The sequence below is a fragment of the Apteryx mantelli genome, chromosome 9 (assembly GCF_036417845.1).
Source record: "Apteryx mantelli isolate bAptMan1 chromosome 9, bAptMan1.hap1, whole genome shotgun sequence".
Taxonomy (NCBI): domain Eukaryota; kingdom Metazoa; phylum Chordata; class Aves; order Apterygiformes; family Apterygidae; genus Apteryx; species Apteryx mantelli.
In genome coordinates this window covers 28,050,872-28,067,544 of record NC_089986.1, presented here as the reverse complement: position 1 = coordinate 28,067,544, position 16,673 = coordinate 28,050,872, and the positions used below count along the sequence as shown (strand labels likewise).

The 16,673-nt window shown below is 40.9% G+C and overlaps 2 protein-coding genes across 11 annotated transcripts in view; one reads left to right on the top strand and one right to left on the bottom strand.

The window, feature by feature from the left end:
- The window catches only part of LIMS2 (LIM zinc finger domain containing 2), a 38,228-nt gene that overhangs the window by 7,809 nt on the left and 13,746 nt on the right, over positions 1 to 16,673 (bottom strand). For all 4 annotated transcript variants that reach the window (XM_067302000.1, XM_067302001.1, XM_013942660.2 and 1 more), the window contains 4 exons: positions 13,029 to 13,188; positions 10,626 to 10,692; positions 10,099 to 10,219; positions 3 to 152 (listed from right to left, as the gene is read on the bottom strand). In XM_067302000.1, the coding sequence (XP_067158101.1) occupies positions 3 to 152; positions 10,099 to 10,219; positions 10,626 to 10,692; positions 13,029 to 13,184 (494 nt within the window). In that variant the 5' untranslated portion in view covers positions 13,185 to 13,188. The remainder of the gene's footprint in view (positions 1 to 2; positions 153 to 10,098; positions 10,220 to 10,625; positions 10,693 to 13,028; positions 13,189 to 16,673) is intronic.
- On the top strand, positions 2,184 to 10,455 carry GPR17 (G protein-coupled receptor 17). 7 transcript variants are annotated; one of them, XR_010885053.1, is made up of 4 exons: positions 2,184 to 2,543; positions 4,431 to 6,732; positions 6,858 to 9,573; positions 10,436 to 10,455. XR_010885053.1 is itself a non-coding variant. In XM_067301996.1 (4 exons), the coding sequence occupies exon 4, from the start codon at positions 6,892 to 6,894 to the stop codon at positions 7,924 to 7,926; it is 1,035 nt and encodes a 344-aa protein (XP_067158097.1). In that variant the 5' UTR covers positions 2,184 to 2,543; positions 4,431 to 4,529; positions 6,613 to 6,732; positions 6,858 to 6,891; the 3' UTR covers positions 7,927 to 9,694. The 7 variants fall into 7 exon arrangements, 6 of the variants coding, with proteins under 6 accessions (XP_067158097.1, XP_067158096.1, XP_067158099.1 ...); XM_067301996.1 differs by lacking the exon at positions 10,436 to 10,455 and having other exon boundaries at positions 4,431 to 4,529; positions 6,613 to 6,732; positions 6,858 to 9,694; XM_067301995.1 differs by lacking the exon at positions 10,436 to 10,455 and having other exon boundaries at positions 4,431 to 5,970; positions 6,613 to 6,732; positions 6,858 to 9,694.

Genomic DNA, 16,673 nt, shown 5'->3' with positions numbered 1-16,673 from the left:
ACCCACAGTGGGTGCAGTTGAAGTGATCTGGATGGTAGGAATCATTCCTAAACATCAGAGGCTGCTCATCAATTATCAGGTGGCACTTCTGACAGATGTACTTTCCCAGTCCCTTAGCTTTCTCACGGTTATGGCATGGCCTGCACAGATGCCTGGTTGAACAAAGGAAAGCAAGGATAACATTAGTAAAGTCTTCCCCCCAAAACAATGTACTTTAAGTAACACCAAAAGTGTCTTGTCAGATCAAATTAAACATCATTTAATTTAGTGTCCTGTCTTTAACACAGGTTGCACAGGAAAGAATACATAGACAGAGCAGGCACAGAGTTATACCTCCTTTGAATACTCCCCTAGCATTCACTGATCTATACTGCGTGCTTTATGAACCAGAGTATTTGTATTTCCTATCCCTTGATGATTATTTTCCATAGATTTGTCTAATCATATTGTAATCTATATAAACTTCTGGCATCCACAGCATACTACAGCAAAAAGCAAACATCTCAACTACACAATGCATGAAGAGGTTTCCCCTTTTATTTGTTTTCTATCTGCTGACTTTAGGTCTTCTAGTTCTTGTATTAGAGGTGATAATAAACACTTAATCAATAGTCATCTTTTTCATGCCACTCAAGATTTACAGATCTCTGTCACATCTTGTTTCAGTCTTCCCTTCCTCAGGCTGACAAATCCTTGTCTGTTTAGTTGTTCCTCACTGGGAAGTGTTCCATGTCTACAATCACTTGTCATTCTTCTACGTAACCTTTCCAGTTCTGCTAGGTCTTTTTTGAGGGACAGGCAAGGAAAAAAGTGGCAACATCCTCTCCCTATTAATAACTATGGAATCCTGCCATAGTGGAGGTTTTACAGCAATGGGGGGAGTCGAGAAGAGATAATAAAAAACAAACCAAAGCACAGTGCTAGAATGCCTCTACTACAGCTGGATTTCTTAGTCTTTGATAGCTAGGACAAACAAGAGATACCTGAATTTCAGGTCCTCTGTCCAAAAACCCCTTTTGTTATAAGTCAAAGAAAATAAAGGAGTACACAATTTCATGAAACATAACTATGTTTCTCTCTCATGTTCTAGAACAAACAACAAGCACAGCTCTGTACAGGCACACAAGCCAAATTTCTGGCAGTAGTTTGGGCAAAGACATAAAAGAGACTTCTGAAAAGGCTGGAGGAATCCACCAGTTCTATCCCAATATTTAGGAGCTCTGAGGGGAACCTGTTCAGTTTAGTTACCTACCCCTCTGGCAGCAATGCTGCGGGCTGGGAAGAAATTATGCTAAAATAAAAATGACAATGGAATGACTTCTGCAGGTTTGTCACAAAACAGACAAGCCTGCTTAATTCCTTTCACTACATCCTATGTGAAACTGAGATTTACAGGTTATTCTCAAAAGACACCAGGCTAAAGGAAAAATTAAAAAGGAAAGGGTAGATTTACGGCTAAAGTAGTGGGCTCATTGCAGGGTCCCTTCCAAAATTCTGTTGTGATGAATCACCCTTAGATCTGTAAAACGGGGATAAGAATACAACACAGATATTGTTATGAGACCTCAAACATTTATGACCCTCAGCTGGCAGGCGCCTGTCTAAGTGCTAAGTATCATTATTATTCTCTCCACTTCTTGAGTCCTCCCGTCAGCAAGAGTCTCTCTCCAGGGCTGAAACTACTGTCCTCCCAGACGGAGCCCAGAAAAAGCAGACAGCACCCCATTATAAAGAAACATGCAGCTGGGCTCATCTCAGCATAAAGGCATCAATTTTATTCAGCACTGTCAAATGGAGACTAATTATACAGGGCAGGACGCAGGGACCCTGAAGCAAGTGTCCTGAAAGAGACCCCTCTCATTCAGCTGAATAAGGGGCCTTCAGCCATTTGCACTGATAAACCATTATCAACCCCTCCCCACTGAGAAACCCTCTCCGCTGTCCCATAGACCCTCCTCTATTGCTCGCAACGGGAAGTGTTGGACAGGCTGAGCTGTTACCATAGCAGCCGCCCCCTCCCTCTCCCCCTCCCCACTGCCACCAGTATGGAATTATCCCATTCTGAAATGTTCTGTTGTGTCTATTAATACCAGACTCCCCCCGAACAATGCTTCTCCCCACTCTCCCAAAATCATCAGAGGACTCCAAGGAGTCTGTGTTAAGAGCTGGGAGCTCAGCAGCAGCCTTCACTAAGCACCATGAACACAGGAATATTCACAGAGCATACACATATTTGTAACAGCAGCAGCTTCCCCGTGCCAAGGGCTCAGCTGGAATGAAGACTGCTCTTCAGCGCTGGGGTGTCCTCTCCCCTGCTCTCTCGTGCGACTGAGCTGATAGCGCGCTATCAGAGCTAGCAGGACACTATATAGAGGGGGTCCCTTCTCCACCCTCACTGAGTCTGCGTCTGTGCGCTCTTTTGGGATCATCTCACTGTTTTCACTGTTGCTGCTTCTTTTTGGTTTGCTGTCATCAGGAGGAGTTCCCTGAGGTTTTCCCCGGAAGGACCCTACACTCCTCCTGCAGGACTGCACCGTAAACAGGTAAGAGACGACCTTCTGTTGGGAGAGTAGCAAAGGAGCTTTGCCAGCTGCACTGGTTCCGGCTGGTGTCAGGGAGGCGGCAAGACACACACAGACAGGCTGACAAACGTAATGGAAATATTCGAAACTAAGAAGCAGCAGCATTTTTAAAAGTTCAAAGAATAATTTTGCTATTCTCACTCTGCTTTACTTCACTCCTCCAAAACATAAAAGTTTTTAAACTTCTGTACTTAATGTCCATCCATCTGTGCCAGGAAAGCAGACCGTCATATACTGTGACTAGCACTCTCTGACGCCGCTCTGGTGTTCACAAGAAACCAGTATTCCCCGCTGAGGGCTGGGAGGCTCAGCAGGGAGTGATTTTCAAGAGAATGGTTTTGGTCAGAAGTGGACTATTTCTGATGAAAAATACTTTAGTGAAAGATAGGAAACATTCCCATTCGACAAAGCACTACAGCCATAATCCTAAAAGCGCACAAGCAAACATATTCCCAAACCAGAAACTCCTCTAGCTGGGAGTAAGAACAGGAAACTCTGAAAACCTTAACATATACTTCAAATTTATCTACAGTGGGCCTAAGAACAAAACTGCCTAAATTAGCTAGGGTAACCGTGTCTATCCTGACAGCCTTGTGGATTGATACCTTGCTTGTTTCGGAGCAGAGGAGAAACAGGGCCATAAAACACGGTCGGTGTGCACGCATTTCAAATGAGCAGTGATGTGCCTCCTGCAGCCCAGCCCTGGGAGGCCTGGGATAATAGCACTCTGTTCAGCAATACGGAAATCACTAAATATTCGCACAATCCCAAGAGCGCAATCCAAGCGGAAAATAGGGGACAGCGAGCCAGACTCCTACAGGAGTTGTTCTGTCTGTGGGGTCAAAGCTGCTTGCACCATATAGCTATGAGCACAAACTACACGTCTTGGATATTTGGGAAAGTTTCTAGGTTGCTCTGAGCTTTCATACAGACTAGCATAACAAGCTTTTTAAGGACTTAGAATGTGCTTTCTTGTAAGCCTATCAAATGAAAAAGAAACAAAAAGCCTAAAAGTAAACACATTCATTTTAAATTGGTAGGTTAGAAACACACAAAAGAGAACTGCAACTTTAAATAATAACAAAGGGCTTTCCATACTGACTACAGTTACAGATATACAAACAATTATTACTCTTGGTAGCTTTTTGTTGGCAATACTTCAATTCTGAAAACCAGTTCAACATTTAATTCCAGCAATACATCAGCTTTTTCTCTGAACCAGTCAAGCACTATGCTATGATTAACAGAATTGTAAAGAAAACAAAAAATTTGATCAAAATTTCCTTCTAGTTTAAAACTTAAGCAAAATTAGACAGAGACTCATTTCTCTTTTCTATCATTGCTGACAAGACAATGAAGAATATCTCCCTCCATCTTCCTCTCAAAAGTAAATGAGGTAACAGCAGCTCTCCCATGAAGACATTCATTTTAAAAGACAGAATCTGTTTACATTTTTCATCTGTTTAAAGCCTTCCTCTTCTTGTCATTGATCCACTGGACTTCTGGATATCCCTCACATCCTCCTTTCCCCTCTGTCCTACAGTATTTTGCCGTGAAAACGTGTTCAGAGAGAGAACTCTGACAGAATGTTTCAGACTGCTTAAACCCCTAATATTTAGCTTGGAAACAGGGAAGAAATCTCTGCTTACTGCTTCACCTCTTGGAATGATTTAAGTCACTATCATCAAGGCAAAAGACATCCCTGTCTGGTCCACAAGACCAGCCTTGCCTCAGCTTTTTAAGCTTGTGCCATCCAGCATTTGCTCTTTTTTCAGTGGTGTCTCAACCAGGTATAGATCTGACAGGTGTGCATGTGCATGAGGATCACCTCCTTCTATTTTTTTGCAGATGAGAAAAATATTTCAACAAACTGCTTGTCACAAAAAAGACCATCTAGCCAGAACTTCAAGTAGTAGGTACCATTGTAAATCAACGGCCAGTAAAAAGGTATGGTCTCTGCCTGTTCCTCCTTTGGTATGTAATAGAAGAATACAGATTCAAACTAATTCCATCCAGGGAAGACATGTACTGAAGTATTCAGTGTTACCATCACATAGAAATTTCAAACTCTTGTGTTCAAAAATACTTGTAGATTTTACTTTTTAAGGGACAAATAAACACTAGGAACAACAATTGCAGGGTCCTCTGTAAATCCAGAAAATTCATGCAGAAAAGAGCAAGAACTAATTTTCCTTTTGTGCATGTAAGCAATGGGAACTGAGTAGCTGAAGAGTTGAGGTGTATTTTTATAGAATTAGATGACCTTCAGAAAAAGGGCTGTACAGTCTCCCTTGCATACACACTTTAGTAACTCCAAGGTAACAGTATGTTGCCATCTCTAGGACGACAAGGAAGCATGCAGCTAGCAGCAGACAGCAAGTACCCATACACTCAAAACTCGAGTCTTTTTTGTGCCATAAACATGCAGCATATATAAGCAATGCATGAAGTAAGAAGGACCCTCTGTGGCCACATGAAGGAATTTCAGCTTCTGAATTTCATTCGTTCTCCTCCCTTCTGTCGACTTTTGTCTCTTTGGCTGTGAACTAAGCAGAAGTTGTCCAGCGTGTATTCATCTCTAGCTGCTATCATTTTCTGTCCACCTGAAAGTGACAGCAGCCAAACAAAAGATGGGAATTACCTTGGAATTTTGTTTCCCTTTGCCGTATTACTGGTCTGTTCCTAACCAGCCATTTCAATTTCATTTCTCAATCAGCCACCAATGTCTACAGATATCTGAATAAAAAGTTCTGTTGGGAAGCTGGATGCACTGCCTACCGCCTCAGATCAACTGCCTAACGATGTAAGATTTCAGCACACAGAGTAGCTTCTGGCCGAGACTGAAATTTTTGTGTTACAATATCAGTAACTATCTTAAAATCTCAACATCAGCAGAGGGAAAGGGAGCAAGCTGATCTTAAAGAAAAAACACTTTACAGACATTTTCATTGCTGACAAATATGTCAAAGGAAAAAACAGATATGTCATAGTTTTCCTAGACAAAAAACAAGTGGCCAAGCCAAATGGACATTCTTGTTGTCTTTTGCTATCATTACTTCAGTATTTTTTTCCAAGCATTTTCAAATCCAGTTTCCCTTGACACTGCCGTTGCGATCTCTACAATGCACTCCAGCTCTCTGCTTTTTTGTACGTTTCCTCTGTTTCAGCTTTTTTCAGCTTCCTTAGCTACGTATCCTTTAAAAATGCACTGAACATTATGAAGTAACGGTCAATCAGTACAAAAGAAATTATGAGCGTAATGAAGTATTGCTGTGAATACTGATACACCTCTCAGGAAACCAAGAAACAGGGACGGTACCGCAGATTCAGACCACCTGCCTTTCCCTGCTGCCTATACTGAGAGATGATAAATGCGTACGAAGCTGTGGTAGGTGCCCAGAAAGTCTAATCACTTAGTTGATGCTGTTCAGGACCCTGGAGGAAACAACGAGAGTAGCAAAAGTATGTCCAGTTTTACTACGCTGCTACTTGAAAAAGCCCCTGGATAAGCTACAGTGGAGCTCAGGCGCTTCTGAGGGAGAGAGATGGTCATGTTGGGAGAGGAGGAAAGCTGTAGAGAGGGATGACTCTCTGACAACAACCAACAGCATGGGCATAACTAGTAACCTTTTCCAAGTGTGTTTTGCTGTTCAAATCAGATGCTGCTACCCCCATCTGAAAAGCTTTCTCTGCTACTGCACCTAAAAGTGTTTGCCTTAAATACAGGACTTCAGACTAAAATAATTCTCACTGTAGATTTTCAGGAAACCTCCACTTTGAAACATTTTTAATGACTCCAATACCAGACCTGTCCTACATCCCTTCTAGGAACAAGACAGATATTCTAAACAAGGTCGTCTTACAACAGATATCTGTATTCAGAGAAGCCGATTCATTTGGAGCTCTTCAGTCCTAACCCAGCATTTCAAAATTAAACATAGCAATTACTTTCTAGCTAGACATATAGTACCCACTTCCATTTTTCCATAAACATAATACATGAGCATTTAACTACTCTGTCATCCAACAGGTCTCAGCACAGCCTGGACATAAGTTCATAACCAGCTAGCTAACTCTTCATAGTGGTTCCTTCAACAGGAATTAATGGTCTGGAAAACCCAGCTGAGCCAAAGATATTCAGAATTTTAAGGTAAGTGTTATAACTGAGACTGACCTCTCTTATTAAATACCAGTATCAGCAAACATCGCAGATTCCCATGGGTTTCTCTCCACAAAACCAGGCTCTTTTGTAAGATATTGTCTCAATTCTTTCAGGTTTCTGCTTTGTGCTCCAAACCTGTTGTGAAGAATGAATGGCCCAGCAGATCCCTCAAGCCTGCTCTTCAATTGCTCAAACCAATCAAATTTCTCTTTGACAACTTCAGAGCAATGTGGCAAAGAAACACATCTGGAGAACATCCTTTTTGCCACTTTCTATTTCCTGGACTTCATCCTGGCCTTTGTTGGCAATGCCCTAGCTCTTTGGCTCTTCATCCGAGACCAAAAGTCAGGCACACCTGCCAACATTTTCCTGATGCATCTTGCTGTGGCCGACCTGTCCTTTGTGCTGGTACTTCCCACCCGGCTGGTGTACCATTTTTCTGGTAATCATTGGCCATTTGGTGAGATCCCATGCAGACTCACGGGCTTCCTTTTTTACCTCAACATGTATGCCAGCATCTACTTCCTTATGTGTATCAGTGTTGACCGTTTCCTAGCCATTGTGCACCCTGTGAAGTCTATCAAGCTCCGCAGGTCTCTCTATGCCCATTTGGCGTGTGCCTTTCTATGGGTTATAGTTGCCGTTGCAATGGCACCCCTGCTGATCAGCGTGCAGACAGCAGAGGTGAACAACGCAACAGTCTGCCTGCAGCTCTACAGAGAAAAGGCATCACGTCACGCTCTTGTGTCCTTAGCGGTGGCATTCACCTTCCCATTTGTTACTACAGTGACTTGCTACTTATTAATCATCCGAAGCCTGAAGAGTGGGAACAGAGTCGAGAAACACCTAAAGGAAAAAGCAATCAAAATGATCATCATGGTCCTAGTCATCTTTCTGATTTGCTTTGTACCTTATCATGTCAATCGCTACATTTATATTCTGCATTATGATGGGACCAAGACTTCCTGTGAAACACAGCGTATTCTAGCACTCGGTAACCGCATTACTTCCTGCCTCACCAGTCTGAACGGTGCCCTTGACCCAGTCATGTATTTTTTTGTAGCGGAGAAATTCCGTGAGGCTTTGTGCAATCTGTTTTGTGGTAAAAGGACTGTAATGTTGCCTCAAACGTATGAGGGTAAGACAAACGAAAGCTCACTAAGTGCCAAATCTGAACTGTGAACATAATTCTTGCCACTGCTTCCACATAAGAACACTATTCCATCAAAACCAGCCGAGAGAGCAGGCCACTCAGAGTCAAACTCATTCCTGAGGAGGGAAGTTTGGGGGGACTACAATTAGGAAGAACACCTCTGACAACAGAGATCACATGTTCTTGTCCCACTGAAACGGCAAACAGAAGTACAATAATAGCCCAACTGATTTCAAAGACGTGACACTGACGGCTGGATACTGAAGAATTGGGAAGGGATCAAAGAGGCACTTAAATGGACACCTGGTTCTTAGAAATAAAATTCACCCCCTAAAAATATTCAGTAATGCCTCTGCCTCAAGCATACAGCCTACTTTAATATTCTGTATCATGCCAGCAGTAGAGATCCATTCCTGAGGTAGACCCGCCTGAACAGACAGTATAGTAGCACCTCTAGTTCAATTCAGCAAATTCAAAGCATTTAGACATAGTAGACAGAAAATTGGTGCTAAATTTTGGCAAGGAAAAAAAAAAAAAAAGCAAAATGCTGCAATGCACCCAACCAGGACTGGAATTAAGATAGGAGTCACAATTGTTAGACTGCTTGCCAGCATTTATTGCTGGAGACGAGCAATAAACATCACACTACCTTTTCTATCTGTTCTTTGCCATGGCCTGAAGACTTTTTGCAGACAGAGGCCAGGCAGCCTTTACTACAGAGCCTCTTTTATGTAGTTCCCTGCAACATATCAGATATCCTGATAAACCTCAAACTAAAGAAAGAATGGAAAGAATGGAAAAGGGCTGTTTAGGAATACAGCATTTGCAAAGGTGAAAAGTGAGCATATGAAGAAGTGGAGCCCAGTTTGCCCAGAAGAGATTCCTGTCTTTGAGGTGTTTTATTATTATGTAATTTCTGTCACTTATTTAGCAAGACTATGAATTTGCTGCAGATAAAGTAGGTTAGACATCATCTTAACTATCCTCACTGATACAAACTGCATCCAGAGAAATACATCTGTGAATGGGGGGCACACCAGGGAAGGAGAGATCATGAGGTACTATGAGGAATGGGAAAAAGATCCCCAGAGTTTCCAGTAATATTTTCTAGAAGAATACTTCTGTGCTATGGAGATACATGTTACTGGAAATCATGATAAGTGGGTTATATTTTTTATGTATAGACACACGCATGTGCACAAATCCCTTTTCTATGCTTTAGGAATGAGATCTTACCTTTCAGGTCTGGTCCGTAAGTTACAAAATCAAACATACTTTATCTTGCTTGCATTGCTGCAATCCAGGCTGCTTCCCCCAAAACACCTAGAAACTGCCCTAAGTGCTAGGAAAACAGCCCAATCTAAAAATCTTAGGTGTCAAAAAAAAAAAAAAAAAACCCTATTAAGCCCACCTCTAAAATCTAAGGCACAGAAGTTGCATGAAGAATTGAACAGAAAAGGGAGTTAGAGAGGGCAATCTGCTGGACAGGGTACCAATATGTAATCTTTCCTTTTCCTTCCTGTCCCTTTTCACCATTCAGTGAGAACACAGACTCCAGGATATGACTAGGCTTTGCTCAAGACATATGAAAGCCTGACGTTAACTATGAATCATGAAACAGTGAATGCTAACTGCTGGATTGTTTTATTTTCTTATCATGATGTGCTTTTGTACAAGTATCCTTTTATGTTTTTAATTACTTACTTCTCAATTAAATGCATTAATCAAACTTTAGGACTTGTTTTTATATTTCTGTATATAAAACAAATGGTTTATGAGGACCACAGGAATCTTATACTGAATATGTTTTACTGTAATCTAGTAAATGTAAACTAGTGTTATACTCTTGGTCTTTTGCTATGCCTTGATTTCCTACTCAGCAGCTTACTTGATAAGCAGTCTGCCCAGGATCACATAATCACTCTGTTTCTCACCTACTATCTAGCATTTTGCCTAAAATCCCTTTCTACTCCAGAACCCATTCACAAACTACTAAAATTTGAGTTTCTGCTTTCTACCTAGTTCACTGGACGAAGAATACCATTCTTGTTTTTCATTTTCTAATTGTTTATTCCTTAAAGCTTCTTCTGCATCTTTACAAGCTTCACCTCCAAGTTTACAACCAACTGACCACTCTCAACTTCTCACTACTATATCAACAACATACTGACAAAAGCGTTCGAGCTCCTGCTCTCTCTTACCTGCCAGCATTCTTCACAAAACCCAGGTCAGCGAGGGCCACATCGCAGAGCTCACAACGGAAACATTCTGGGTGCCAGTTATTATTCATTGCCTTGATAACACGCCCAATGATGAACTCACCTACAAAAGGAAAGCAACATGCTTAGATGCATACACAGAGTTGTTGTATCGAAAATCTGGTGCCCTTCACCATTCTTTCCTTTTAGTTCCACAGGAACTACTATACTCTAACTTTGGAAGAAACAGTTCTTCCCACAACCAGAATAGACTAAATTACTGCCGATATCATGCTCTGTTTCTATCCAGAGTTCCTGCTCCTTAACATACCACAACAAGCCCAACACAAGGCTGGATGTCACTGCAATGATGGGAGGACTTCACAGCTGTGCAGCTATAGCCCTGTTGCACTGACATGGGTGCACAAGTTGAAAGGAAGACAATGCTAAAAGAAGGGCCACTCCCACTTAACATCGTGATAAATCCACAGCTGTATGAGGCTGTATAGATTTGTATTTGGAAATCTTACCGCATTCCCCGCAGCAAGGGGCAAACAGCATCTGAAAGTCGTGCTCGCAATATTTCCGACCTTCAAACTGTGAACGAAACAAGAGAGAAAAGCCCTCATGAATCAGCGAGATCCTCTAGGTTCTGATAGTTCGGTATTATTTTTTGGTTGAAATAACCAGTTGGTCAAGGTCAGTCAAGCATTTTCGGTTCTAATCCCCCTCTCACCTGTTTTAAACTCCCAAAGATTTTATCAAATAAAATTTACTTTTTAGATATGGTTTCAACCTCATGGTGAATTTGCTTAGCAAATAGTTAAATCAATGGCAACACTGCTATAAGAGAATAAAAACCTCAAAGAGTCCAAAGTCCTTTTCCTACAGTTTGCTTTAATTTAATTTTTTGCTTTATTTTTTTGTGTAATTCAGAAATATTCATCCTGTGTAAGGCTAAAACTCACTGCAAATTAAGAATGAACCATGTTTAAAATAATGTGGTATTCAAAATACATGCTTGCACACGTTCTGTAAAAAGATTTAAACCCCGTTTTTAAACAACTTCACCAATTTTAGTTGCACAATTGGAAAAGTTTGGTACAAAATATCTAAAAAAAAAAGAAAAAAGCCAAGAATTCACTTATTTGTAATAAAATATGAAAAAATATCTTCTGTTTTCTTTCTCAAACACCTCTTATGCAGATAGTTTCCCTTTTCTCTCTCACACACTAAGTGGGAAACCCCTCAAAATGCTAGCAATGCAGGGTTAGGGCAAAGAAATTAAATCTGCAAGAAAGATGACAATTCATTTCTGCCGTAAGTTCACTTAATTTCTTGCTTTTTAATGGAGATATTTCTCTTCCCTTATACACCGTATGCACCCATAAGTATTGTGATTAGTTCTGCTTACACTGAATGGAAAAATGGATGTAAACCCTATTATATTAGATAACTTTCAAACCTATCTCTAGTTCTCACATGTAGGTACTCCATTAGAGCCATATTTATGCCTGCAACTGTAAATGCCCAGGATACAGGTACAACTCGGGAGAGAGATCAAGCATGCGTGGGCTCATACAGATACACATGAAACCAAAATCCCCTAAAAAACAGGGCATGTTCAAGCCAAATAAAATCCGAACTGCAGACTTATGAAAGCATGTCGCAGAATATTCAGGTTGTATAACACAGAAAAGTTAATGAAATCACATGAAATATTATTTTTCCAGATTTCTGCTTGCTTTGCCTCTCGGTTTTAACATTCAGATGTATACTAGCATATGTCTTAAAATGTATTTTTTATTCAGATTATCTACTTTCCTGTTATGCCATATTTCAGTTTTGAATAATTTCTATTTGCCTGGATACCTTGGATGAGACAACTGATCTGCTAACACGGTTTTGGATTGATCGCACCAGAAGGAATTAGATAGATCAAAAGAAAATATGAGATGACAAACTTGAACAGAAAACAGCTTCACAAAATCTCCTTCTGACTGCTCAACTAGCTAGCTGCAATTCTCTATGGGGAATAACACAATACATTTAAAAAAAACCACCAAACAATAAAACAATTTTATGGTTGATTTTAATTAAGAAATGCAAAGAAAAGCAGAAAAGGCTATTTAACCCAGGAGAAGGCAAAAAACAGAGGAGTGCACTGTGTTGACAGTGTAGGACTAGCATAGAGTTAAGAAGCCATTTGACTCGGCTCCACGACAAGAGGAAGTCTGTGTATGTCATCTGCCATGTCACCTGCCTCAAATTCTTCTGCTACACATTCCTAAAAGAAGTGGAAGAGGAATCACTAACAAGTTTTGATACAAAATGTCAGTCGTACAGTTGGAAAACAGCTTTGTGACATCTTTGTCACGAGACTGATACATTCCAGGTTTTACAGGCTTATATGTCAGAAGATCCTTTCCTGTTCTTTTTCTAACAAAAAAGAACAGGCAATTGTACAAGATGGAGAAAGTAGGAAAATCCCTAAAGTTACCTTCCTCATTTTTCCCCCTCTATATTTTTCAGATCCGTCACAGCCAGCTTCCTGATACAATTTTAAAGATGTCACTTAAACTTGCTCAAACCAGCCGGAGTTAGGAAAAGGAAAGAGACTCCCTTTTTAATCTTTCTGGGTACACTGACGACTTTTCAGCTCACGGCTTACACTCACAAGCTGTGGGGCGCTATGGACCTTGCATTTAATTGAAACATCTATTCTCTTGGGCACATCCATTTAACTTGGGAGAGACAGGCAGAGAGAAGCAAATGAAGTTGACAAAGAATGACACTTAATCCTGAGAGACACTGAGTACCTTCAGTTTTATAGACTGGTTAAGAGCCCAAGACAGTCAGCATCATATGGGATAGGGCTTATAATACAATTAGTCAAACAGCTTTCCATAGGTTTATAACTACCGGGGTCTCACCTCATAAAAGAGTCCATCTGGGAACTGACGAAAACACTGGGCACAGACAAAGCAGTTTTCATGATAGAGCTCCCCATTGCTGTTCACAATCCTCTCTGCAGGATCAAATCGAGCCTGGCAGCGTTCACATACTGCATTTGCAAGAGCATCAGACATATTACTGGAACGAAGACAAGAGAAAGATCGTGAGCAATGTTACAGCCAGTCACATGAGTATACCCCTATCATCCAAACTGCCCCAACATCAATGAACACAACATTTCTATTGCTTTTAACTCCCTTTTACATGAAAAAAGAACAGTGAATGAGTCATCTCAGCGCTGACATCAGTTAGAAATAATGTTCTTACAACTCACACAGGGGAGGCAGCGCCCTTGTGGCGGAATGAACTCATGTGGCAGACTTACCCATGGCACATTTTTGACCGTTTCACCAGTCCCTTCACTTCACCAATGAATGCCATTATGCCATCTTGCTCATAGCACATACCAAATATCCACTACTTAAACTAAACCAGTAGTGCTGAGAGCAGCAAATCCAATGAATCCTGACTTCTCTGGATTTCTGGTCTTGGGATGTGCTCCGGTGAGGTTTCTCTGAGGTGTAGTAAGCACTGATCTCACGCTGCAGTCTCCCTTCACTGAAAGGATTAATGGGGCCTTTCCCCTCTACCCATCAGCTTATGTGCACAAGATTCATAGGAACTTAATCACGTCCAACGCCTCTGCCTTCCTGACAAATTAGCTGAGACTGGCAACAAGTTAAAAAGGTAACGGAAGAGAGAAGTCTCCCTGGCTGGCTGGGCAAATACATCAGCTTCATTTCCTCAGAAAGTGAGGCTAAAAAAAAAAACCCAAAGCCACACTTGAAATCTTGCAAAGGACTGTTTCCTCTTTCTCCCCTAAAATATGGAATGACCTTAACCTCTTCCACAAAACTTTCATACTTGCTGTCACAGTAATCTAAGTTCTGTATATATTAGCAGAATGCCATTTTAAAATCCTGTATCACATATCCAAATAGGGAGGAAAATATATGCTAAGGAAAGAGTCTCTGTTTCCTGTTGGGATCAGTTCTTTAACCTCCAAAATATCCAATAATATGAAAATTCAATACTGTTCCACTTTTGAATATAGAAAGACTATCTTATGCCTTCTGAGCTACCTCTGAACTCTACACTACTGGAAAGATAGCAGCTTTATACATGGAAGAATAAAAAAGGTCCAGCTTATTGAAGTCACTGGAATATTTGTACAATAGTTTTCCTGAACTACATAATATATAGAAAACAAAAGAAGGCTTGGTGTAAAATAGTTCTTCTTTCTTTTTATATACAAATCTATTTAAACTGGTTCTTTGTACACACTTTGAAATAGAAATCAGAACCATCATTGTTCAATGTCAAAGAGTAAAGACCTTTAATTGTAGTAAAGCGTTGAAATTCCTTTGTTAGTGTGATTCTGCAACCCAACATCCTATTTTCCACACCTCTTTCACGATACTAACTCAATACGCACGTTTCAGTAGCAGAAGCTTCTCTCCCCTCCGGTCAGAGGCATTCTTACAAAACCACACCACAGTTTGCACTCCAGCGTCATGTGCTCAGAGCAGAACTAGAATGGGCAGGCAGCAACACTGGCAGCAGCCCCCTACTCCAGAGACAGCAAAACCAGGCCGGTGCCGCAGCTGGCTCCGCTCAGCCGGCTGCATCACACCTGCACCGATATGCTGGCCTGTGACCTGGAGTGAGCGCTCAGTGCAAACACGCCTTCCTTCCGCCCCGGCAATTCCAAGGGTGACAAAGAGCAGGGTGGGGGGGGGCGGTAATAGGTTCTGAGGTCAAGAACAGAATACTGATTTCATAAAAGCTATTATAACTTGTTACCTCACTGCAGTATGAGGGAGCTTTAAACCTGGACATGAACCAGAACTATGGACAAACAGGAAATCACGTAACTTTATGAACTAGGGACCACGGGTTAAAGAAACATTTCTATCCTGCCAAGGAGCAAAGGAATAGGTAAACACAAAAACATTTGTGCTTGCAGCAAAGCCCAGAGGTCTTTCCTTTAATCTAATCAGCTTCATTTTCAATCACCACTTTCAGTTAAATCATACACCAAATGTGCACCAGAACTTCAAAATATAATCTCTCCAACAAACATATGTTCCCGCTTGAAGAATCTGGTGCCTGAACTCCAGGACTTGAGCTAACCAATGTGGCCATGATTAAGAAAGCCTGATGTTAACATCAGTGAAAAAGCTACTCTGGGTTATGGAAAAAACAGGAAAAATCGTTTCAATGAGTCTCACAGGTTTCTACATAATAGCAGGTATTCTGCTCCACACACTAACAGCAAAGCATGATCTACTGCTTTTTTGTTGTTGTTTATAAACATGAAATTAACTTTTTAAAAAAATCCTGAACTTATTAAAAGTGCACTTCAACAACAGCTGGAGAACAGTACCCATCATTGCCATTGACCAACTACCTGCTGATTTAATTCTGCAAGAGCAGAACCACTACAGCTTTGGCATTAGACAGCTGCAGTATGCAATACCAGCCTGCAATCTGAAAAGCCAGGTTCCTCTGTATGAAAGAGCGCAGGTGCAGGTTCACTAGTGCGACAGTTTATACCAAACTCTATTGAACATATTTATCCTGGGAGAGATCCTGCCAAGAGTCAAATGGCTGTGTTGGCAAGAACCATCTTGAAGATGTAGGGGCTGATTCATAAGAATAAGGCTGTCAGGAGCCTCAGATCCGAGAACAGTATTTGAGGGCTGTCGAGACAGAATAACCCAACAGCAAACCTTAACTTCTATACAATACAAAGTCTATTAGGAAGTTAAAATTGCCAATGAAAGTCAAAAGCGCTAATATTCTATGTTCTCACTTTCTTCTGTTAGCAGAAAGTACAACTCTGGATTTAATGTGTAACTCAGAAAATTCATTTGCCTCACCCACCTGTTAGAGCAGGAAAATGTCAGGAGTCCCAAGAGTTTATTTACTCTTATGCACAAAGCATGTACACAACGATGCAAAAGATCCAACTCCTAGCTACAGAAGTTTATTCAAGACATTCCAGTACCGTTATAACAAAAAGGCTGTGATGCATAATAAAATGTCAGTAACAATTTTGCTAAAAAGTATAGTACAAAGACTTCCAAGATTTGGAAATGGAAAACAAAATATGTTTGAGCTAGAAGAACTTGGTTGATGCAGACAAGATTTCCATAAAGGTTATAAGAAAGATGACTGTGATACAGCCTGAGTTGTCCAAGAAATGCCGTACTGCAAATGAGCTAGTAATTGTGACTTGTTAATCATACATGAGAGAAACTACTAGTTTGGGAAAAAATTTATACGAAAAATCTGTACACAAAATTACACAGTCTAAACACACGTAAAGGTACAAAATGCCTATCACGCACTCAAGCAAGTGGTCAATTAGTAATGCTGCTCACATTAGCACAGAGAATCTGTACTCCAGCTTTCAGCCCAAAACTTTTGTTCCCAAGTAGGAGGACAGTGACAATGGATTCAACTCCAACCAGCTAGAAACAAAGCTAATCGACTATAAGAGCACTCTTCGTCATTACCAGCTGGCCAGCAAACCTGCTCTGAGGCAGGTCTCAGAAGTG

Excerpts from the sequence above, each read along its gene's own strand:
- GPR17 (XM_013942659.2), top strand. The coding sequence starts at position 6,892 with ATGAATGGCCCAGCAGATCCCTCAAGCCTGCTCTTCAATTGCTCAAAC.